This window comes from Prionailurus bengalensis, chromosome E1, assembly GCF_016509475.1.
Source record: "Prionailurus bengalensis isolate Pbe53 chromosome E1, Fcat_Pben_1.1_paternal_pri, whole genome shotgun sequence".
NCBI lineage: Eukaryota > Metazoa > Chordata > Mammalia > Carnivora > Felidae > Prionailurus > Prionailurus bengalensis.
Window position 1 is genome coordinate 48,693,263 of NC_057347.1, and position 24,011 is coordinate 48,717,273.

General features: G+C 54.3%; 1 protein-coding gene across 3 annotated transcripts in view; it reads left to right on the forward strand.

The window, feature by feature from the left end:
* AXIN2 (axin 2) overlaps nucleotides 1-16,540 on the forward strand; it is a 32,530-nt gene extending 15,990 nt beyond the window's left edge. For all 3 annotated transcript variants that reach the window (XM_043585082.1, XM_043585083.1, XM_043585084.1), the window contains exons 4-11: nucleotides 4,868-4,970; nucleotides 7,418-7,558; nucleotides 7,814-8,322; nucleotides 8,529-8,720; nucleotides 9,028-9,261; nucleotides 9,754-9,849; nucleotides 11,287-11,454; nucleotides 14,986-16,540. In XM_043585082.1, coding sequence (XP_043441017.1) covers nucleotides 4,868-4,970; nucleotides 7,418-7,558; nucleotides 7,814-8,322; nucleotides 8,529-8,720; nucleotides 9,028-9,261; nucleotides 9,754-9,849; nucleotides 11,287-11,454; nucleotides 14,986-15,112 — 1,570 coding nt within the window. In that variant the 3' untranslated portion in view covers nucleotides 15,113-16,540. The remainder of the gene's footprint in view (nucleotides 1-4,867; nucleotides 4,971-7,417; nucleotides 7,559-7,813; nucleotides 8,323-8,528; nucleotides 8,721-9,027; nucleotides 9,262-9,753; nucleotides 9,850-11,286; nucleotides 11,455-14,985) is intronic.
* Nucleotides 16,541-24,011: the final 7,471 nt, after the last annotated feature.

Here is a 24,011-nt window from a genome sequence, read left to right on the forward strand (position 1 = left end):
GACCCCTCTTCAGAGCTCTGCCAATTGTGGGCCTCGCACAGATGAGAGCACGGAGCAGGCGAGAAATAAAATGTGTGGGGGATGAAAAGCTGAACTGAACCGCTTTCAGCCCATTGTTCTTCTGGGGAAGCTTAGCGGGGATAAGAGGGCAGCAGGCCCCTTTGAAATTTCCTTGAACAAGTGAATAGGAGCGCCCCATAAAGCGTGAAAAGAACCCTGGCTGTTTCTCCCTGTCACAATGGCCGGCTCTGGCTGCCAGGGGGGGCTGTGGGGGGCTGGGGAGTGGGGCCTGGCCGCCCCGCTGGGAGCTGGGGAGGGGACCCGGCCGGGGAGGGGGAGAGGGGGTCACAGGCGGCCTTCAATAGACTCCAGAAGGTTGGAGTTCATTAGACACAAGCCCGAGAAGCAATGGTCTCATTTGCCACAGGACCAATTAAGTCCTGGGGGCCTTTGCAAAGGGGCCGAGTAGAAGTTGGGCAGGGCCGGCCTGCACTTGGCTGTTCAGGGAACCGGGCTCCAGGGCCCACAGGTACAGAGCTGGCAGGGGCTCCAAAGAAGTCATTGCCTTCTCCCACAGCCCACTGCTGACTTCTGTTTTCCTGCTAAGTAGAAAGCCCTGTTAAAGATGGCTGGGGATTGGGTCTTCATGGTAGGCCTCTGAGAAGGCTGTTTTATGAGCCCGTTACTCCGAAACCTGCATTCTCAGAAGAAATAGCTGGCTTGCTTGCTTTTCTTTTCTATTCCTTTTCTTTTTCTTTTTTTGGGGGGGGGGGGGGGGGGAGTTAGCTGCCAGACTGCCAGCGAAGTCCTAAAGCCCAGTCCTTGGAGTGTTGGGCACAGAGGATTGTGGGGACCGTTCTAGGGCATCAGGCCTGGGAAGATGCAGCCCGTGGGGGTGGGCGGAGGCGGAAAACATCACCAGCAGCAGGTTCTTCGCCGCCTAAACGCGGCTTCTGCGTTAGAGGCTGCCCGGAAGCGTGGAAGCTTCGTCTGCAGCGTGAGGGCATCTGTCTTGGCTGTTTGCGCAGAGCAGCCCTCTCTAACAGTCGGGATCAGCTCGACATTAGCTTCCGCCCAGGGTGTCACCGAATCAGCGCAAGATGCTTCCCTCGCGTTTCGTGTGGAGGGGTGGCTCAGGTTCTTTTCCTTATTTATTTTTATTTCCTTGTATCTTATTTATGGGTTTGCTTTGGACACCAGGGAAAGCATCTGAGTGAACTTCAAATATTATCTTACCTTACAAACCAGGCTTTTGATGTTGGCTGCGATCAGAGGCTGCCTTCTGAGTGGTTGCCAAATGGGAATGCGAGTGGACGCGTGTACGAGTGAGTCGTATATGGCGAAGCCTCGGGAGGACGACACTTGGGTTAGGCGGGGCACGGCGGAGTCAAAAGGCTAAGCTAATTGGCTCGGCTTAAATGGCAGCTAAGTGGAGCCCACACTTCAAAACCACTGCTCCCCAGAAACAGCTGGGCCCAGCAGCGGGCTCGTTAGCTAAAAGGCGCATAATCAAAGGAGATGGTATAGGGACCAAAACTCGGACACTCTTGAGCTCGCCGCGTTGAGCATCCAGGAAATGGATCGTAGACTTTTAGGGCCTGAGCACAAAGAAGAGTGGCCCTCTTCTGGAATGAGCGGCTGTTTTGGAAGAGGACTCTTGGCCGGTGGGGAGGTAAAGCGCCATTTCTGTGAAGGCACCGGTTACGCCTCTGAGCCTCTACAAGTTGACGTCTCTTGTCTGGCCTGGTCACGAGGTTCCTGTCCCGCTGTTGGCATCTGCCCCGGGTGTGGTGGGGGCGTGCATTGGTTGGGAGGTGGGGGTGCTGGAATCATTTGTTCCTCTTGCCTTCGATTGTCCAGGGACCTGCTTCCCCCGCAGAGAAGCTCTACGTACTTCCTCCAGTTCTCTTCTTCCTTCTGTCCTGTATGGAAGGAACAAAAGAGGTATAAAAGAGCCCACTAATTTGCATCTGTGTGGAAAGGGGAAGAGCAGAGGCTACTGGCTGGCACCCGAGGACAGAGTCTCGGAGGAGGTGGATGGGGACCTCCTCCAGGACTCTTGAAGCCTTGCCTGTGTCACAGCAAAGTCTGGGGGGTACTTGATTCCTTCCCCCCGACATTGTCAGGAAGGAGGCCTGGGGCAGAGGCCATCTATCCTTATTAAGTCCCCAGAGGAGTTGCTGGTCAGGAGAGAAAGGCAGGGACCTTGTCTTGCAGCCCTGGGGCAGTAGAAGTTGGTTATACCAATGTGAGACCCAATCTAGGGGACCCCCGTGGTCACCCCCACCCCACAAGGAACGTTAGGTAAGAGACAAGGGGATCTTCACTGTGCCTTGGGAACCACCTGGCATGCCCCGTAGCCAGTGAGTGCTAAGTGGTGGGGTAGGATGTTCCAGAATGTTCCCCAGATCTTCCATTCGCCCCTTCAAAATGTCACATGACTTCACAGGGCTTAACGAATGGGCCATCAGGAAGCTTGGCGCCTCCAGGTGGGGCGGGAGGGTGGGTTGCTGAGTTAAGGACACCTGTTCTGGGGCCCAGCAGTGGCTCAGATTTGTACCCTGGGTCTAACTGCTACTGACTGACTCTAGGAGAGCTGCAGAGAGTCCCTGACCATCTTAAAACTTGGTGAATTTGGGATTTTGTGAGAATAAAGTCGGATTAGATGTCACGTGTGTCGGACCTACAGTGGGAACCGGTACGTGGGGGCTGGCAGCCTCGAGTTAGAGTCAGACCCCTGGTGTAGAATCTGGTTACTGGCCAAGCCAGTAACAGCTGGTCAAGCTCAGCTCGTGAGCACCCAGTTTTCTCCCGTCTTGGAGGTGATCCCGTAGTGAAAACGTGGAGTTCCGGTGAATACATTCCAGGTGGTTCAGTAAGTTTCTGAACCTAGAACCTTTTATCCCACCTGGCCTTCCAAGGCCCGGTCAAGTGAGTGAGATGTCTGGGACTCTCAACCTGCGCTGGTCAACTGGCGTGCTATCTCTGGCTCTCTTGGCCTTTCTCTGGGACGGGGCTCACCCTGTGTGTATGTCCTTGCTTTAGATTAATCCTGTTTCTCCCCTTGTGTCCTCAGTACAAGGCTCCTTCACGTGCTAATTCCTAGCCAGAGTTGGGCTGACATACCTCATTGATGTATTGACCTACCGTGGTCGATCTGTATCATCCCCGCGGTGGCCCTGTGATCTGGCCTAGGTCAACAGACTTCTGGAAATTTCAGCCACTTGGAATTTTAGGGCATTACACATGAGGAGCTAGAGGTCAACCAGTTGCCCCCGTGTGCTCCCGGGTATTTTTAGGCATTGCTGACTTTCACCCACTGCTGATGAGCCCAGATGTTTTTCTTCCTCCCACCCTGTGATGAACAAAACACCGGGAAAAGGGAAATAACCAACTACCTAATCTCGATGTTTACAGCCTCCAAGTATGATTCAGTATGGGAATGTTGGAACCCTGGCGCTTTTGTAACTAAGCGGCCTCCAGAAGGGACGGCAATGGGAAAATAGTCACACCTTGACCGTTTGACGACTTCCAAGCTCAAATTTCTTTTTAAAAGAAATCCTACTAGTGCCAAGTCATGTTTTAGTGCAGACTAGCCGGGGTGGAGGCTTTTTTGTTAAGTCCACTTGCTTTAAAAGATGAAGGACATAGGGGCTCATCCTGCCTTCAGGTCTTTGCTCAAAGGTCACCCTCACTGCGAGAACTCCATCGGAACTTCCCCTCACCCCCCACCGCATCCTTTCTTCCCATTTCCTGCCCTGTATTTTGTCCTAGTGCTTACCACTTTCTAACCTGCTGTAGACTTTGTTTTTGTATTTTTGCTTCTTGCCTGCCACCCATTAGACCTTAAGCCTTGTGAGGGCAATTGTCTGCGTTTTTGTCCCCTTCCTTCACTGCTGTCTCACCCGGTGCCTGGAACAAGGTCTGACACATAGTAGGTACTCAAACATTTGAACGAATTGCACAGAGCGCCACATAGTAGGGGCTTTCTCTTTATGCCCACATTAATCGTGTGTCCTTGGCACTTCCTTAGTTTGGGGGTGGGAGGGTTTGGAGCTGAGGGAAGGGAGGAGCCCAAAGATACTCTTGTGGTGATTTTTTTTTTTTAATTTTTTTAACATTTATTTATTTTTGAGACAGAGAGAGACAGAGCATGAACGGGGGAGGGTCAGAGAGAGAGGGAGACACAGAATCCGAAACAGGCTCCAGGCTCTGAGCTGTCAGCACAGAGCCCGATGCGGGGCTTGAACTCACGGACCGCGAGATCGTGACCTGAGCTGAAGTCGGACGCTTAACCGACTGAGCCACCCAGGCGCCCCTCTTGTGGTGATTTATAAAAGGAAGAAATTTGGAAACAGTTGGGAGCTTGACTGTTGGAGAATTACACACACCTTCATTAATGCCTGGCTCAGTCTTCTGTGGGCGTGGTCCCTCTTCTTACAATATTTTGCCCTGGTGGGCTCCATAAGGCCCTGGTTTCCTGATTTGGGGCAGTACGACAGACGGTTGGGAGGACCAAAGGGGCCTTAGATTCTCCTGCTTGGGACGCCTGTAAAATAAAACAGGGGAGCCTTTACTTTGGGCTGGCCGGAATGTAATCCGTTCGAAGGCAGAGCTTGAGAGATGAGCTTTACCAAGCTCTTTCCAAGTCAACGATCCTGAACCTGAGAGGGAGTTTGGCAGTTTGATCTTGGATTGATCTTTCAATCCAACCTTGGGAACAGCCATGGCGCCCAGGACGGTGGTACACTTGCACGGAGGTGGGTGGCTCTGACCTCCAGTGGGATCTCAGAATGGCTTGTGAATCAGCCCACATCCTGAAAGCATCCTCGTGAGCCTGTGGCTTCTGTCTTTTCCCTTCCCTTAGAGATGGAATCCCTCCTTATCGTGTGGGGAGTAAGAAACAGCTCCAGAGAGAAATGCATCGCAGTGTGAAGGCCAATGGCCAAGTGTCTCTACCTCATTTCCCGGTGAGTACAGTCTGGTGGGGAAGGCAGATGTTTTCAGCCGTGTTGAGTCTTGAAGAAAAGGGGTGGGAGGTGGAAGGAGGGAGGTCTAGGGTAAGAGGAGGAGCAGGGTTTGGGGGGGGGATCCACTAGGGGAAGGGGAAGGGAGGAGCCAGGCAAGAGGTGTCACATGCTTCCTTGAGGTGTGATGCTGAGCAGAGTAGAGCTCAAGATGACCTACTTGAACTTCTATGTTTTCTCAATTCAAAAAAGAAGATTCTCCATGAGAAAACCATACCAGTGCTTTTCCAGAAACCAAGAAATGGTAGGAGTTAGTCCATGCTTCTCATCGGGTTCCCGCTAGAATGGAAGTCCCCTGAGGGCAGGGAGTTGCGTCTGTGATGTTGAAAGCCCTGTCCACAGAGACTAGAACAGCGCCTGGCACGTAACAGGTGTTGACTAAGATGTGTTGACTGAATCCGTGAGTGAGGAGACTAGAGAAATCTCTGCCTCCTGCAGAAGGAAAATCCTGTCCCTGAGACATTCTCCTCGTGTTGATGGTACAGCTCGATCGTTTCGGTCCTCCATTCGTCTATGTACTTGGCCATTTCTCCTGTTGACTTCCCAAGCCCTGGAGGGCAGCTGTTCTGTCCTGTCTGTTCCCAACCCCAGAACCTGGTTTAGTACCTGCAGTTGGATCTGCACCTAATGAATGCAGAACGAGTGAAGTGTTTGGAAGCAAGGATCTCATAAACAGTTTCTCCCTGCGACTGATGTGAGAGGCCACCCAAGCGTGAAGATGCTTTCCTGGCCTCTCCTCCATCTGTTTCCACGTCGTGGAGGGCAGCCAGCATGTGGCCCCCTGTACTCTGCAAAGCCTCAGAAGCCTCATGCAATCCGCTGAGACCCAGACTGCAAGAAAACGGCTCCCTGGGCAGGGGAAGAGAGTGCCCGCCTTTGAGCGGCATCTCTGTCTGTGAATCCTTTCTGCCGGCTTCCAAGAATTCAGTTGGTTCATCAGTTAGGTTGCATTCAGAAAATTAACACGTCGCATTGCTAATCCCACATTGCATTAGTGCATGGGGTGTTAGTTGCTAGAGCAACTCCTCTCCAAAAGCCCCTCCCACGGGGCAGACTTTGTCCTAAAATTGGCCTGTTAGGATGCTTTTCTGGGGACCTTCAGCATCCCCCTCCCCTCCTCAGTAATATTACCCCCCAAACACAACAGTATTGATGATACAGATTTTTTCGGCTGGGCGTTGGGGGATGCAGGGGGGCGAACGTGTGTTAATAAAGAAAAGTTCTGTGGCCCAAGCTTGTAAATTAGATGATTTGGTCCTGGGGTGCGCAAATCGACTTTCTCCACAAGGCAGCGCTTTGATCGGGGCTGCGCGGAGCCAGCCTGCATGAGAAGGGCCGGCTCCTACAGGGGGTGGGGGTGGGGGGTGGGGGGCCTTCTCTTTCCCCCACTCCGTTCTGTGGCTAAGTGGTCACGGTGGTGAGGCCTGCTCTCTGCAGGGAAAAGCCGGCTTTCGCAGGTTGGCTCTCCGATGCCCCCGCCTACCCTAAAGCAAAGGGCAGAGCAAGAGGGGAGTGAGGAAGAGGGAGGCAGACAAGCCAGGGGAGGGGGTGGCGGGAGGACAGGAGGACAGAGAGCCGGGCGGTGGGAGTTCTCTGTTTGCTGCTCTTGGCAGGCGTCCTCGATGCCTTTTTATATTCCGCACTTGATTTGGAGATGTTCCCTTTTCCCTTGATAGATCAGCTTCAGGCAGCCAAGCTCAGCAGTGTTCTGCTACTAGCCCGCAGCATCTTTCTTCATTTTCTGTACAAAGAGACGGGGAGGAGGGGTGGAGAGAACCAGGGAGATCTAGGACACTGTTGAGACAACACCACCTCAAAGGTGCGCAGTGTGCGGCCAGGAAATAAATTACCACTTCTTCTGATCCGGCCGTGTGACTCCCTTTTTTTTCCCCCTTTTCTCCCTCCCCCACCCCCACCTCCCTTCCAATCTTATTATTATTATTTTTTTTAATTTCCAGCTCCCTTTCTGTTTAGACTCTACTTTTTATTCCTTGAGTTGTCCCTCTCCCCTCCCCACCTCAGAGGGCTGCCTTTTTTTTTTTTTTTTTTTTTTTTTTGATGTTTGACAACAGTCTTTGAAGATTTTCTACTTCAGAGTAGCTACTGATGGGCTGGTTGTACTACAGAGAGAACAAGCGGGGCCTCTCGGAGTGCGACCAACTGCTCCTGCCCAAGGCAAACGCTGGTGGGGACCATGGCTCTCCATGAGGTCGCGGCGCCGGCGCATAAAGCTCCGGAGCAGCCGGGGCGCCGCGCCTGCCGCTCTCCGCCCGCCCGTGCGGCCGTGGCCGTGGCCGTGGCCGTGGCCACTGCGCCCGGGAAGCTCCGGCGGGCGCCGCGTGCCGGCCCTCCTGAACGTGCGTCGTGTCTCCCCTCCCCGCGCCCCGTAGAGAACCCACCGCCTGCCCAAGGAGATGACCCCCGTGGAGCCCGCCACCTTTGCGGCCGAGCTCATCTCCAGGCTGGAGAAGCTGAAGCTGGAGCTGGAGAGCCGGCACAGCCTGGAGGAGCGCCTGCAGCAGATCCGAGAGGTAGCGCTGGGCCCTGTCCCTCTCCCCGCCCCCACCCCCACCCCCACCGCCTACCCTGGAGCTGGCTGGCTGGCAGGTGCCTTTGCTGCGGCCCCACCTCTGTGCCGTGGCCCCGCCCCTCCCCCTGACCCTGCGCAGCTGTGGCCCCGCCCCTCCCCCCGGCCCACTGGAGACTTGGCCGTTCCCTGCTGCTTGCTTGTTCGCTTAAACCCACCACCCACCCCCGCCCCACCCCTGTGCTGCCTTTTCCTCCAGGATGAAGAGAAGGAGGCCTCTGAGCTAGCGCTGAGCTCCAGGGAGGGGGGCCCCACCCCGCACCCCCTCTCCCTCCTGCCCTCCGGCAGCTACGAGGAGGACCCGCAGACCATTCTGGACGACCACCTGTCCAGGGTCCTCAAGACCCCCGGCTGCCAGTCGCCGGGCGTGGGCCGCTACAGCCCCCGCTCCCGTTCCCCCGACCACCACCACCACCACCAGCAGCACCACCCCCTCCTCCCGCCCGGGGGCAAGTTGCCCCCCGTGGCCGCCTCGCAGGCCGGTTGCCCCCTCCTGGGAGCCAAGGGCTTCGTGACCAAGCAGACGACGAAGCACGTCCACCACCACTACATCCACCACCACGCCCTCCCCAAGACCAAGGAGGAGATCGAGGCGGAGGCCGCCCAGAGGGTGCGCTGCTTCTGCCCGGGGGGCTCCGAGTATTACTGCTACTCGAAGTGCAAGAGCCACCCCAGGGCTCTGGAGCCCGTGCCGGCCGAGCAGTTCGGGTAAGTGTGGAGGGCAGACTGGCGATTCTGGAGCTTCCCGGTGGGGGTCGGAGGTCACGGGCACTTGGCTTCCGGGAGGGAGGCGCGGGGGGCGGGGCCTTTGGTGTCCCCCTGCCCCCCCCCCAACCCGCTGAACCCGCCGGTTCGAGGGGTCCCAGAGGTGTAACGGGGCCCCTGGGATGGGTGTGGTTCTTGGTTCCCCGCAGCAGCAGAGGTGGTACCCCGCCCAGACGGACCGGGAAAAGCGTGGAGCCGGGCCCGGCCCTGCCAGCCAGGGAAGGAGGCGCCCCAGGCGGACCCGGGGCCCTGCAGCTGCCCGGGGAGGAAGGAGACAGGTCGCAGGATGTCTGGCAGTGGATGCTGGAGAGTGAGCGGCAGAGCAAGCCCAAGCCCCATAGGTAAACACCGCGGCCACGGCGGGGGTCACGGGCAGTCACCACAGAGGTATTGTGGGGATGGCTAATTTTGCAGTGGGCCGAAAACAAATATGACTGTTTGCTCCTGCCGCCTTAATATTAAACGTTGGACTGAGCAGACCACAAAAATGCCATGTTTTGGCAACACCCCCTGTGCGTGTTATGGTAGGGGTTTTTTTTTCTCTCCTCTCTTTGAAGGCAGAATAGAGAAGTTTCTATTGAAGTCATATTTTCCAGTTTCTCTAACCCAGTTTCTTTCCTTCTGCTTTCTCTCTCCTTCCTTGTTCAGTGCCCAGAGCACAAAAAGGGCCTACCCCTTAGAGTGCGCCCGCGCGTCCCCCGCCGAGCGAGCCGGCCGGCACCACCTGCTGGGGGGCAGTAACGGGCACCCCCGCGCTGCCCCCCGAGCCCACCCGTTCACCCAGGACCCTGCGATGCCTCCCCTGACCCCACCCAACACGCTGGCGCAGCTAGAGGAAGCCTGCCGCAGGCTGGCCGAGGTGTCCAAGCCCCCCAAGCAGCGGTGAGTGCAAGCAGCACAGAGGTGAAGGCAGAGGCTGGGACCTGGCCTCTCACAAAAGGGCCTCTTGCCCTCTCTACCTGGGTCTCCATCCCCCCTCAGGGAGGAGGGGAGGCTTCTGGCCATATAACGAGTCCCCTTCCCACCTGCTAGAAATTGTTCCTCTTAGTTCTGCTTGTTCTGAAGAGCCAGCCGGTAAAGGATCTGTTTGTTAGGCAAGTCTGGCCTTGCAGGAGAATGAATTTCAGTAATTCCTTACAAATCCCGTTCCCTATAGCCGCCCTGATCACGTGAAGCCGGTTAGATGAACACATAAGAAGCCGTGACTGGTGGCGAACTTAGAGCTCAGCCCTAGGGTGGCTGTGCCCCGTTGGGATGGAAGTTGGCTCTGTGTCTCTTTAGGGCCTACGGGGAACTCCTTTTCTGTCTGCTCCCCCTTTGCCAGGGGACAGCAGGCTTCTCTCTCAATCCTCCGCTCTGGCTGTGTGCCCTCAGGTGCTGTGCGGCCAGTCAGCAGAGGGACAGGAACCACTCGGCCGTTGGTCAGGCGGGAGCCACGCCCTCCTCTAACCCAAGCCTGGCTTCAGAAGAGTGAGTGTCTTTACCCCGACCTTCCTGGGATCCGCCTCGTGGTTTACGTTTCAGGGCGTCAACTCTCTGGCGTTGGGATTTTTTGGAAATTTTTTCTAGTAGGTTAAAATCACCTCGATTTTAACATTAGCAACGAGGACCAGCAGATGCAGAGGTGGCCGTAAACCAGGATCTCAGAAACTCGGCCTTTACCGGGAAACGCACCGTGGCTCGTACACAGGTGTTGTTTCCCGAAGAGGTGGGTGGCTCAGGGCTCCTGGGCACGCCGCCATCAAAGAGCTGAGATGTGACGCCGTTAGCAGGTGGATAAAAGGGGTCCCCAGACCTGGATGGAAAAGTTGCCTTCGTTCAGCTTGAAGTTAGCAAGTTGGAAACTTTGAGCAGGAAGAGGAGTCTCCGCCATTGCAGAGATGGAGAGAGGACAGTGTTTGTTGTTTTGCTTTGTTTGCTCTGTTGGTTGCCTTCCCCAGTCGGGCCACGATCCTTGTCATCAATTTACACTCTTGCAAAGTGGACCGAGAAGCTTGGTTCGTTTACAGGCTGGTGCAGTTAGAAAGAAATCTGCAGGGGTGTGAAATGGGCTCAGTGATTCGAGGTTTCTTGGCTTAACTTGTTCCTCTTGAGCGATGAGCAACGTTTGAGGTCCTGAATAAACCACCGCCCTGGACCCTTTTGTTTTCATTGGTCGACCTGAAGGGTACCAGCTGTCTTTTTTCTTCTTATTTATTTATTTTTTTTCAACGTTTATTTATTTTTGGGACAGAGAGAGACAGAGCATGAACGGGGGAGGGGCAGAGAGAGAGGGAGACACAGAATCGGAAACAGTCTCCAGGCTCTGAGCCATCAGCCCAGAGCCCGACGCGGGGCTCGAACCCACGGACCGCGAGATTGTGACCTGGCTGAAGTCGGACGCTTAACCGACTGCGCCACCCAGGCACCCCTCTTTATTCTTCTTAATGCCACTCTACAAACTCCGAATAAACGAGGGAGGTCACAATGCCTGGGCTCGCCTTCCCAGGGGGCTCTGGCATCCATGCCATCCCAGGAGATGCTCTGGTTTGTCTCTACAGCATTCCCATGGCTCTGTGGTTGCTTCCCCTCCCGTCTTCATTGGCAGGCACCCCGTGTGCCATCCTGAAGGAGACTGTTCTGTTCCCCCCCCTCCTTTTGGAGCTAGCGAGGGAAACAGCAGCAGTGTCTACAACCAAAAGGAAACTGTCCCTTCCTGTGTGCGCCATGCAGGTGACCCGGAGGTGGGCTGCGTGCTCCCAGAGGTGGCTGCCTCTGTGATCCAAGGGCCCCCACACCCAAGCCCCCTTTGAGCTTCTAGCTACAGCCCCGCTTTATCTCTGGAGACTGTTTGAGAGCCTGTGTGTGTGCGGGGAGCACTTGCTGCCTTCGGATGCTGAACTCGTTGCGTTCCATCCTATTTTTCAGTCACAAAGAGCCGAAGAAGCTGGCGGCGGTGCACGCGCTCCAGGCCAGCGAGCTGGTCGTCACATACTTTTTCTGTGGAGAAGAAATTCCATACAGGAGGATGCTGAAGGCTCAGAGCTTGACCCTGGGCCACTTTAAAGAGCAGCTCAGCAAAAAGGGAAATTATAGGTAAGGGCCTTGCGGCTTCTTGCCGCTCCAGAGTTTGTTTGCTCAGAACCGAGAGCCAGAGTCGCTTCCCTGGCCCGGCCGGACCCGGGAGGGGCCAGGAGGCAGGCGCTTCGGGAGGCCATCGGGCTGCCTGGTGCTTGGTTCCTTCTCATTTCCTCTCTCCCCTCACCACTGACAGAAATAACACAGCAGCAGGGAGGCCTCTGGGAGGGCTCTGTGGGGACCGGGACGGGCTTTTTCTACCAGGTGAACGAGACTCTGAGGAGAAAAGGGGCTTTGCCAGGAGAGCTGGGCTTGGGCCATCTTGTGGGCGCCCTACCTGAAAGGGAGAGGAGGGGTGTGTGTGTCGGGGAGAGACAGATGGACCGACCAGTGAGGGAGGCTTGGGTCTAGGAGAGACTGTCCACGCTGAAGGCTTGGGGAAGGGCAGGGACCATTGCCTAGGAATCTAGACAGCATTCTCCTTACTCAGCCTTTCTGCCTGAAGAACTACCTCCTGTGGTGAACGGGCCATGTGAAGCAGGAGTGCTCATCAGAGAAGGGGCAGGACCCATGGGTGGGCACCGGGCGGACAGGGCTGGCTACTCTTTCTGCTGGGGCCTTGGCAAGGGAACCTGCCCCCCACCCCGCCAACCCAGGCTTCCTTTCCCTGCCTGCTCAGCGGAGATGCTCCTCTGGCCTCCTACGGCCCCCGAGAGGATCCAAGAGCAGGGACCATTTTCTTAGTGACTTTCCCCTTAACTTGGGGTGGGTGATGACTCCACCCCCGTTCGCCCGGAGGCCTAGCCGCCCCTCCTCACATGGCCTTCATCCCAAGGGAATATGTGGGTTCTGCTACAGCTGTGTCTGGGGTGCCATGTGCAGGCCAGGGCAAGGGGGAGGCAGGTGAGGTGCCCGGGCGCACACAGCTTCAGGAGGAGCACGATACGTGCTCGGAAGGTGCCCGCCCATTCCCGCCGCCAGCCCAGGATGGGAACGGAGAACCCGAATAGCAGTTAGCAACCTGCCGGTGGGCGCTGGCTCTCGGAGTCCACCTCCAGGACCCCGAGACCTTGTCCCTGCCAGAGCGGGCCTTGAGTATCTCTCCCAGGCACTCTGCCTTGGCGCTGACTGGGGCGGGGGCCCACAGTGATTTCCTTTTGCAGGGAAAGGATAGGGCTCCGAGGCCAGGACCCTGTCAGTGACCGAGAAGCAGGGTGTGGAGCTGGGCTTAGATCTTTCCATTTTACGGCGGGGCAGAGACAATGCTGCAAATGTTGCAGAGGGATTGGGGCACGGGCCTGGCTGCTTCCGCTTCGTCGTCGTCGTCGTCGTCGTCTTCTTTCTTTTTTATCTTGAACAGACACAAGGTGAAACTAATTACACAAGTGTGCCCCTCCAGGGATTCATTTTGATCTCAGCTTTGACTCGGCTGGACTTTGAGTGGAGCTGCAGGTGACCTTCAGGGGAGAAAGGGCCACGGAGCGCGGAGCTGAGGCTGCAGGGGAGGGTCCGCGCTCAGCCACTCCGGCCACATCTGGCTCTGATTTTTTTTTTTTTTTTTTTCCTAAGGCACACTTAATAAGCCTGGCTTTGAAGCCTCGGCCTCCCCTTTAATGCACAAAGACTTGCACAAATGGTTGACTCTCGAATTCTTTACTGATTGGATCAGTCTGTGGCCAGGCCCTTCCCAGCCGCCTTATCTCTCTGTACTTGCTCTCCTGGCTCGTGGGGGCACAGGGTGTCGTGCCTGGCCCGCCCGGCAGGGGTGGGGCTCCCCCTCAGCAACACCCCCCCCCCCAATAAAAAAGCCCAGCGGGGATGGGGCCACGGGAGTGGGGGACCTGGGCCGCGTTGAGTCATCTCAACATGGCAGGGGTTCAAAAGGAGAACAGTCTCTCCAGACGTGCCAGACGCTATCGGTGCCAGATGTCAGAAGAAAGCAAAGTTTGCCACAGAAAGCATGTTGCAGTGGAAAAGCCCGTTTCTTGGAGAAATGAGGGCGGCGCAGTGTGTTTGAAGTCTTGGGGCTGGGGCCGAGGGACCGCGCGGCCTCTCTCCTCTCTGGAAGAGGTTGTGTTTCTGTGAAAGGTCACTGTGTGTTTGCTCAGAGGTGCCCAGAGAGGGCCCAACTCGGTAGACCCGGGGGGGTCAGAGCTGGGGGGCCGTGGGGCCCGATGGAGGGGGACGTCAGAACGGGAGACCCTTGTGGGAAAGGTGGCCTCCCCCCCCCCCCCCCCCGCTCTGTCCGGCATCTCCTGTGCACGGTGCCCCTCCCCCCCCCACCCCCATCTCCTCTCCGGCCCCCCGAGTGTTCCGACCCCCTCGATAAGAAGCGCTGTCCCCACTGACCCGTCCGGGCCGTGCCGTTCACCCCGGTGCTGTGGCCCAGCTGCGAGGGCTAAAAACCAGGAACCTTGACTAAACCCAGCTGGTTCACTTTATTCAGCCTTATCTCCTATGAAAGTATTTGGCTTGCCTTCATTAAAGAGGAAAGAAGTTTAGCTCTAACCAAGGGGAATTCTTTTTTTTTTTTTTTTAAATGAAAAGACAGAAACAAAAACCAACTGTAACCCTGAGACACAATTGAATTTTTTAGAGAGCCGGCCACCGCAACCCCCCCCCCCCCCCCCCCCCCGCCCAACCCCCAGAGGATCGTGACCCTCCCTCCGTGAGTGGCCTTTATTGGCTGGAGGTGCCGGCTTGCAGGGGCGAGTTTAATCCGCCTGAGGGGGTCTCCCTGGAAGGGGACCGGGGAAGGAAGGGGCTTGGGGGTGAGCCCGCCTGGAGGACAAGCCGTCGTTTCTGAATGTGCCTCTCCTGAGAGAGGCCGGTCATTTGCGTCCAGACAATTAAACAGCCTTAGAAGAAAGAAGTCTGGGGTGGGATAAAAGGAACCTTTAATCAACGGGCATAATAGAAGGGTCTTTAGTGTTTGACCCCGGAGGGGTGGGAGGGAAAACGGGGCGAAGAGGGGAGAGCAGCGGGGCCGGGGCCAGTCTGCAGCCCTGGGAAGCAAGGTGGGGCTGGCCAGCCTCCCGCAGGGGCCACTGAGGAGAGCAGCCTGTCCCATGGCCGAGCCGGGGGTCGGGCCAGGAGAGCGGGCCTGTGGGCAGCGGAGGCTGGGGTCTCTGCCTTCTCCGGACTTCTGCAGGTCCAGGGGGGCTGGGGCCTCTCTGAGGGGCCCGTCTCAGCTGCTGCTGCAGATGCACCAGGCATGTTTTGCCCTCCCCATGCCCCCCTTGGTAAAAAGGGAGAAAGCAGACAGCTCTGCCCGCAACGTGCGCTTGCCCTGGTGTGCGTGCCGGGCCGAAGACCGCAGCCTCGGAGCTGTCCGCAGGCGGTTGGCCGCCCGGCCCGCTGCTCCCGGGGTGGCCTCCCGTGACGCCCCGGTGGCCGTCGTCAGTCGGATGCGGGCCGAGGTTTACATGCACGCCAGCTGCAGCAGAACCCTCAGGACCCCTTTGTCGTCTCGGTGTTGACATAACCTCTCTTTTAAACAAAGCAGAAAATGCAGTCTTACCAAGACGCGTTTTGGGTTTTCCTTTTAAGGTATTACTTCAAAAAAGCAAGCGACGAGTTTGCCTGCGGAGCGGTGTTTGAGGAGATCTGGGACGATGAGGCCGTGCTCCCCATGTACGAAGGCAGGATTCTGGGGAAGGTGGAGAGGATCGATTGAGCCCTTGGGGTCGGGCTCTGGCGGACTGTGGGGGCCGACACCCACGCCCCCGGCCTTGGCCGTGACGGACCGCGACAAGACCTTTTGAAGGAAAACTAAACCAATGAAGAAGACGAAGTCTAGGGGAGAATTGGCCACTGGCCACTTGGGGAGGAGGGTGGGGGAGGGGGAGGTTGGTTTTCATTATTCACGAGCTGGGTACTGAGATAAGAAAAGCCTGAACTATTTATTAAAAACATGACCACTCTTGGCTATTGAAGATACTGACTGTATTTGAGAGACTGCCATACATAATATATGACTGCCTAGGGATCTGAAATCCATAAACTAAGAGAAACTGTGTATAGCTTACCTGAACAGGAACCCTTACTGCTATTTATTGAACAATTGATTCCCCCTGTCCCCAGTTTATGGATATGCTGCTTTAAACACAGAAGGGGGAGAGAGGAAGTTTTAATTGCCCTATCCAAACTTAGGGGTTGAGCTAGGACTGCATGAATGATTTCTTCATTAAAAGAGGATTTCTTATGCTTTGCCCTGCCCTTCTCCAAGCGAAGATAGACTTTTACAAATGGTGCCCTACCATTGACACACGCAGAAATTGGTGCATTTTTTCTTTCTGTGCTGCTCTATTTTGTCGTAAAGGCCCTGATTTATATGGCAACGTCACCGCCATGTAGTGTCATCACATTGGATGGGGATCCATTGTGGCGTGCAGGGTGGGAAGCCTCCCTTTTGGGACCCCAGATTTACTCAGTAACTTTTCTAACCCCACCAAGGTCCGGCGCCGCATGGCGGAGGCTTGCTAGAACCTTGGCGTTCAACTTGTGCTTTTATTGAGATAACGACTCCTTGGAGTTTGGGGGGGGGGGAGGTTTTGTGGGGTTTTTTGTTTTAATTAGTCTTTGGACCACCGCCGTTCTGGAAACCACCCCGACAACCCCCCCCCCCCCCTTGCCCTGCAAAGAAGCGGACAGTTGTGGCAAGACCTAGCAGCACCCTTTCCTCCAGACACCTTCATTTTGACGTTCGGGTTTTTGTGTGAAGTTCATCTGTACATTCTGTTTGCCATTGTTCCTTGTACTATATGTCTGTATATATTGTATGACAAGAGAGTATTAATCCACTATCTCTAGTGCTTGACTTCAAATCAGTACAGTACCTGTACCTGCACGGGGTCCTGCTCCGTGCGTCGCCCTATATTGAGGGCTCAAGCTTTCCCTTGTTTTTTGAAAGGGGTTTATGTATAAATATATTTTACGCCTTTTTATTACAAGTCTTGTACTCAACGACTTTCGCCATGGCATTTTGTTCTACTTATACTGTAAATTATGCACTATAAAGAGTTCATTTAAGGAAATCTACTTGGTACAATAATTATTGCAATTAAGAGATGTAGCCTTTATTAAAATTTTATATTTTTCAAAACGTGGGCCTCGTCTTTGCCTCCGCGGGGGTGGGAGCAGGGCAGAGGCACCCTTCCGAGTGTGAGCAGCTGCCCCTGATGCCCCGTCTTGCTTGAGCCCAGCTCTGACTGTCCCCCACGTCTTCTCACCCCACCTGGGGGTTTTGAAAAACCAGTGCTTCAAAAAATCACCTGGTTACTGGCTGAGGATTTTCTTGTCCCGGAGCAGGCCGTAGACAACCTCTCCATTTCCTGTGCTGCCTCTTCCTCTGATCCGGCCAGGCGGGGACCGGAGATCGGAGCTGAGATGGCCTTCTCCCAGGAACCCTTGCGTTTCCAGGAAATGGTGCGTGGATCTGGAATGTCTAGCGGGACGAATGACCCTTGAGCTCGGGGCTAACCAGGCACCCGCTCCGTGGCTGTGCCAACTCAAACGATACCTTCAGCAAGCGTCCGGGCTGCAAAGGTGGTGGGAAGAAGGTGGTTCAGCAGGAAAACTGCACGGTTCCCCGGATAGTGTGCTTCGCGCAGCCGTGGAAGCCGGCCGTCGGTGGTGGTTCACTCCACAAACTTCGGGTTACCTCCCGGTGTGTCGGGCATTCGGAGGCCGGGCTGTAATTCCGATCTGGGAGAGCGTGTCTCCTTTCGAAGATCCCTATAATGGACCCATTTTAGAAAAAGAGGGTCTGCTGGACTTGACTTCTCTCCTATGGAGCTTTCCTGAGATGGGGTCTGCAGCAGATCCGGGTGGCTTTCCGTCCCGGCTGCAACACGTGACAGGGGAGGGGAGGGCCGGCGTCCTGGCCGCGTGGGGTTAGCGGCCGTCTTGAACCGGCCAGCCGCAGCGTGGCAGCGTGAGGAGGCATCGGGGGCGGCCGCTGGCGGGGCCAGGCCAGGGTGCCGGGGAATCGGGACGCCGGGCCGCAGGAGTCCTCGATCTCCGTCCTCGTGATGCGGCCTGACGCACCCTCCCCTCCCGGCTGGAATGGGGGCTCACAGCGGACGGTGTCCCGGACCCACTGCCAAATTGTGAGGTTCTTTGCAATCCAAAAAGACGAGACATAACCTGCTGTGTGTGGTGCGGCTAGGAGCTTCTGGCTTTTAATCTTCAGGCCTTTTGATTCATCCCACAAGCATAACACGCTACAACACAGGCCTGGGGCTCAGACGGACCCGGGCTCGAGTCCCTGTGCCAACCCCGTCTGGGGGCCCGCCGCACCTGTGAGAAGTCAGGCAGGCCAGGCGGTCAACTCACATGTGCGACTCCCCTCGGAGGTCCTCTTTCTCTGCCTTTTGTGTGTTGGCTGCCAGCTGCTCTTTACCTGGCCTGGGTGGCCTTCCGGGGTTGCTGTGCCAGCGGAGTGAGGCTCAGGGTCCCAGGGAAACCTCAGCTCCCTTCTGACGTCCTGTATTATTATCAGCTCCTCGTTTGGAAATCCCACCCCGCCCCATTGCTAACGCTGCAACATCCGGGCTCCCACGTCCCTCTTCCCTTGCCCCGGGTGCAAAACCAAGAGGGCGGCGGACAAATGGGCTGTTAGGCTGCTTGATTGAGGGCTTTCAGCTTAGAGCAGAGCTTTGGCCCCAGAGCATCTTTAAATTTTCTTTTATTGGGGCGCCTGGGTGGCTCGGTTGGTTAAAAGTCCGACTTCGGCTCAGGTCATGATCTCACGGCTCATGAGTTCAAGCCCCACGTCGGGCTCTGTGCTGACGGCTCGGAGCCTGGAGCCTGCTTTGGATTCTGTGTCTCCCTCTGTCTCTCTGCTCCTCCCCTGCTCACACCCTCTCTCTCTCTCTGTCTCTCAAAAATAAATAAGCCTTAAAAAAATGTTTTTTTTTAAAGAGAAATGTTCCTTTTTTTTTTTTTTTTTTTTTTTTTACCTTTAAGAAAGAATTTGGTTGTACAGGAACTTAATTTGGTTGTACAGGAACTCCCCAAATTGCAGAGAGGATTCAAAAGAGTGATCCACACCTTCCTTCGCATCATTATTCTACTTTATCAACCAGCGTTCCTAAAATTCTGATATGAGAGTGAACCTATGCTGTATTCTGTGTCCCAGGAAGGGGGTCCTCCATACGGATAATGCCTAATTCTGAAAACATAAATTCCTGTGCGTCATCCACACCGACCTTTTAGTGTCCCTAACGTGCTCTGCTGCTCAGCGTCTTTGCATATGCTGTTCCCTGTGCCGGGCTCGCCCCCTCCCTCAGCCCTTCCTGAGGTTGTCTGCTTTTCAGCCTCTGGGTGTTGACTTAAATGTCAAGAGATCTTCCCGGACCATCCGGGGTCCCTGTATGTCCTCACCTGGCCCTCTCCACCACAGAACTTCCTTCACCCTTTCACTGCACATTCTCATTTGTACCTGTACAATAATGATTTCGTTGCCCACTTACTCGTTCATGTGGCAGGGGGTAAATACGCTTTTATTCGCCATTATGTATGTAATGGCCGGCATGGTGCTTGGCACTTAGTAGGCATTATAGGATGGAAGGAAAAAAGAAAACAGAAATTGCCTCTGGTAACTAGAGTATAACCCATAATGAAAATAATCCCTATTAACACTTTACAGTATCTGTCTCCGGTTAAAACACACAGACATGCACACAGGCACCCATATGGGATACACTATTTTGTAACCTGTATTTCTCATTCAGTAATATGTCATTGGCATATTTCCATATCAATAAATACTTTGCTGTATTGTTCTACAACACGAGCTGAATGTATGGCTGCATTTATTTAACTCATCACTATGGCCGGACATTTATATAGTTTACAAATTCTGCAATTATAAGTCCCATTGTAGTGAATTCTTTCCACCTAAACCCTCCCTCGGTATTCATCGCTAAGTAGTCTTTAATTATTAGGATGTAGGTTTTTTCATGTAGAATCTCTAGATCAAAGTTCCTTTTTAGGGCTTTGGCCACATCCTGCCAGACTGTCTGAGAGAGTGGCTTGTGTTTGACTCTCCGGTGACTTGCCCGCAGTTGGCATTCAAGCCATATTTATGCCATCCATCTAGTGTTGTTTTTTGGTTGTTTTTGTTTTGTTTGAGAGAGAGTGTGTGTGTGTAAGCGGGGGAAGGGCAGAGAGAGGACAGAAGATCCAAAGCAGGCTCTGTGCTGACAAGCTGACAGCAGTGAGCCAGATGTGGGACTCGAACTCACAAACCACAAGATCATGACGTGGGCTGAAGACGGACGCTCAACCGACTGAGTCATCCAGGTGCCCCTATGCCGTCCATTTAAATCTCAAGCCTAGGGGCGCCTGGGTGGCTCAGTCGGTTGAGCGTCCGACTTCGGCTCAGATCATGATCTCATGGTTCGAGTGTTCGAACTCCACGTGGGGCTCTGTGCTGACGGCTCGGAGCCTGGAGCCTGCTTCGGATTCTGTGCCTCCCTCTCTTTCTGCCCCTCTCCCACTCATGCTCTTTCCCTCTCTCAAAAATAAATAAACATTAAAAAAAAATTTAAATCTCAAACCTAGATAGTCAAGTCTCTGCCCAGTCTGAGCCAAGCCTGCCTTCCTGGTATTCTCTCCATTTACAAGCTGAGTAGCCTTGAGCAAAGAATGTCCCCGTTCCTGGGTTTGACTCTAAACTGAGGAGAGTCCCTAACACCTTCACTGTGCTGATGAAAGTTGCGAAGGTGTGCGGAGTTCTTGGTGAGTCTGGCCCGTGCTCAAGGCCTCATACACATCCGTTGCCATTATCACCTGCTGATCCCCACCATCCAGTCTTTACACCTGACTCTGCTCAGCCTTTTCCCTTCCTTTCTCTCACCTGTGATATGCAAGCCCCAATGTGGCCCCCGACACCCCTCCCTGCCTACCCCGGCTTCCCCTTCAGAATCCAGGAGGACCTGACTTCCGCCAGTGCTCAGCCTATGGTGACTTCCTCCCTTCCTCCTTTTCTTCTTCCTCCCCTGAGTGGTAAACCACTTTGAGAACAGGGAACAGGGTCTGTGGCTCAGACATTGACGTACAAGAGCATTATGGGTTTCCCGGCTGGCTCAGTGCACAGAGCATGCACCTCTTGATCTCGGAGTTGTGAGTTCAAGCCCCACCTTGGGTGTAGAGATTACTTAAAACCAAAATCTTTAAAAGAAAATAAAAAGACCTATACAGAAAAAAAGTCACCTTGAGTGATACACAGAGTGTTGAGTAAGACTCCTCTAGACATCCTGTGACCACACCACCTTTCTTAACTCTCCATCTGACTTTGCTTCATTTTCCCAAATTCAACTTTGGACCAAATTATGTTATTGGGAGCCCCTGAGACTTTCATGCTGTCTGTATCAGACATGGGACCTGGGGAGGAGCAGGGGAGGATCCGATGGTTACAGGGGTTGAGGTTGGCTTTCCCTCCCACCATCTCCCAGTGATCTCAACAAGAGGAAACTGGAAACCAGCCATGGATGATACTGTGGTTAGAGTCACTCGATTTAGCAAATTAAAATACAGGACGCCCAATTAAATTTGAATTTCATATAAATGATGAATAATTTTTTTCATATAAGTATGTCCCCTGCAGTAGTTGGGACATACTTATACTAGAAACATATCTGTTGTTTATCTGAAATTCATACTTAACCGGGCATCTGGCATTTAGACTGGCGACTCCAGTTGTGGTCGATGCTTTGGATTGCCCACTCAACCTTCCTTCCTCTTTGCTCGCAGTGTGCTGTCTCAAATACAGAGATTGGAAAGTGAAACTCTCCATTTTCCAGACTGCTTTGTGTCTCGATTCGAAGTGGGTTCCATCATTGGGGTTTGCTCACTGGGAGACGGAGACATCTTCCTCGGGTTTGTGTTCGCCAACAAAGTCATGGAGTCATAGGGCTTTATTGCAACCACGTGGGCGTCTGTTGCCAGCACCCTCGGTACTGAGGGGGCGTGGATCTGGAACAGATGTCCGGACTCCCCATTTCGGTGTCCAGCCACTAGCTCCTGGATATGCGGCAGCTGTGGCTGCTTCCTGATAACATGGCTGTGCCCATGGCACATGAGCACTCCTGGGCCAGATGAGCCTAGGAGATTTGGAAGTCATGGCCAAAGGCTCAGTCTATTCCATTTGTTGACTCCTTAAACAAATGCCTAAGTGCCTCAAACCTTGTATTAATTTACTTTCTGTTAAAAAGTGAAACTTGTCATGGGGTGCCTGGGTGGCTCAGTCGGTTGAGCGTCTGACTTCAGCTCAGGTCGTGATCTCGTGGTTTACGAGTTCGAGCCCCGCGTTGGCCTCTGTGCTGACAGCTCAGAGCCTGGAGCCTGCTTCCCAATTCTGTGTCTCCCTCTCTCTCTGCCTCTCCCCTGCTCATACTCTGTCTCTCTCTGTCTCTCTCTCTCTCAAAAAGAAATAAACATTTAAAAAAATTTTTCTTTCAGTTGTACTCATTTGGGGCTGCTGTGACAAAGCACCACAAACTGTTCTGTAGCTCAGAACAACAGACATTTATTGTCTCAGTTCTGGAGGCTGGACATCGGAAAACAAGGTATCGACAGGGCCGTGTTCCCTCTGAAACCTGGAAGGGAAGGAGCCTTTCCTGTCTCTTGAGGCTTCAGGTGGTCCCAGGCATTCCTGAGCTGTGGCTGCAAAACTCCAACTTTAAGAGTCTTCTCCCTTGGGGCGCCTGGGTGGCGCAGTCGGTTAGGCGTCCGATTTCAGCCAGGTCACGATCTCACGGTCCGTGAGTTTGAGCCCCGCGTCGGGCTCCGGGCTGATGGCTCAGAGCCTGGAGCCTGTTTCCGATTCTGTGTCTCCCTCTGTCTCTGCCCCTCCCTCGTTCATGCTCTGTCTCTCTCTGTCCCAAAAATAAAATAAAAAAACGTTGAAAAAAAAATTAAAAAAAAAAAAAAAGAGTCTTCTCCCTGTGGGTTTTTTTTTTTTAAGTTTATTTATTTATTTTGAGAGAGAGAGAGTACATGCAGGGGAGGGGCAGAGAGAGAGAGAGAGAGAGAGGCAGAGAGAGAATCCCAAGCAGGCTCCACACTCAGCACAGGGTCCAACACGGGGCTCAATCCCACGACCGTGAGATCACAACCTGAGCCGAAATCAAGAGTCAGACGCTTAACCCACTGAGCCACTCAGGCGCCCCTCTCCCAGCGTCTTATCCCACAGTCCTTCCTCTGTACTTGTCTGTGACTGTGCCTGAATTTCCCCTTTTTATAAGGGCACCACTCATACTGGATTAGGGCCCAGCTGACCTCATCTTAACTTACATCTGCAAAGACCTTATTGCCAAAGAAGGTCACATTCTGAGGTCCTGGGTTAGTTAGGACTTCACTATACCTTTTTGTGAGGACACGATCCAACCCCTAACAAATACTTAGAGTGGTGTCCTTCTCCCGACTGACAAAATTGCGACTCCTATCATTTGTCTGTCCTAACAGGCAAAGAAAAGCACAGATCTTTCAAGGAGAAAAACTTCAATAATGACCTCAAGGAGAAATGCCCCATGACCAGGTGCACGATCTCCCTTTTTCCATCTGCCCGCCGGTCCCTTCATCGCTACTTCCCACATCACTACATCCTCCCTGCCCACCTGCCCTCATGGCCCCGTGCAGATGAGGCCAGTTTATCCTGGGCACATTCCGTCCTGACGACTTCACACGGTTTCATCCCCACTCAGCCTGGGTCACGCCAGAAAATCCAGGTTGCCCGTCTTCGGCCCTCCTGAAGGGGAAGCTAGAATCTGAGCCCTTTTCCCCTGATGCTCATGGTAGAACCATATGAAAAGCAGATGCAACCATCTCTCCAAAAACTATCTTGGCTACCGGGATATCAAAAAACCCTGGAAGAGGTCACTGGGAGAAATTATGAAATGTTCTTCTCCAAAGATTTCCAGGTGGAGGATAGAAAGCCAATATACCTTCCATGGCTTTTGGGCCTCTTCTGGTCTGGAGGCTGCACCCTTACTGGAGGAGATGTCCAAAACGCCTCCTCTCTGGGATTCTGAGTGTGGCACAGGCCTATGAGGGCAATTCTACCGTATTTTCCCAAGAGAAGGGATCAGCCCCCTGGTCACTGGCGAGCGGGCAGTTCTTATGGACTTTCAGGGGAGGTTTTGTGTCCTGGCAGGGACCTTCATTGGTTAACCGAGCCTCAGCTCCCATCCCCAGCCAGGCAGTGGGTGCCCGGGTGTCTGTTTCCACCAGGGTAAAATCTCTCGGCGATAATCAATTGTATAAATGATTCGTGAGTCATGGTGTGTCAACTTAAAAGGTTTGGGCTGAAGCGTCCTCCAGATGACACCCACTTCTTGGCATGCCTGAGATGGCCACAGGCCTTTGTTGTTCATTCATCCAGCCCGAAAGAGCCCAGGGGGCGAGCGGAGGGGGAGGGGCGCGCTCTGGGGGAGGGTCACAGCTGCCTTCCATCTGAGCCGGTTCCCTCGCCAGGCTCAGTGGGAGCCCGCCTCGCCTGGAGAAGCAGCGACCCCTCCCAACCTCACTTTAGAGGACGGGACTGCTTGAGCCACCTGCTTCCCAGTCGG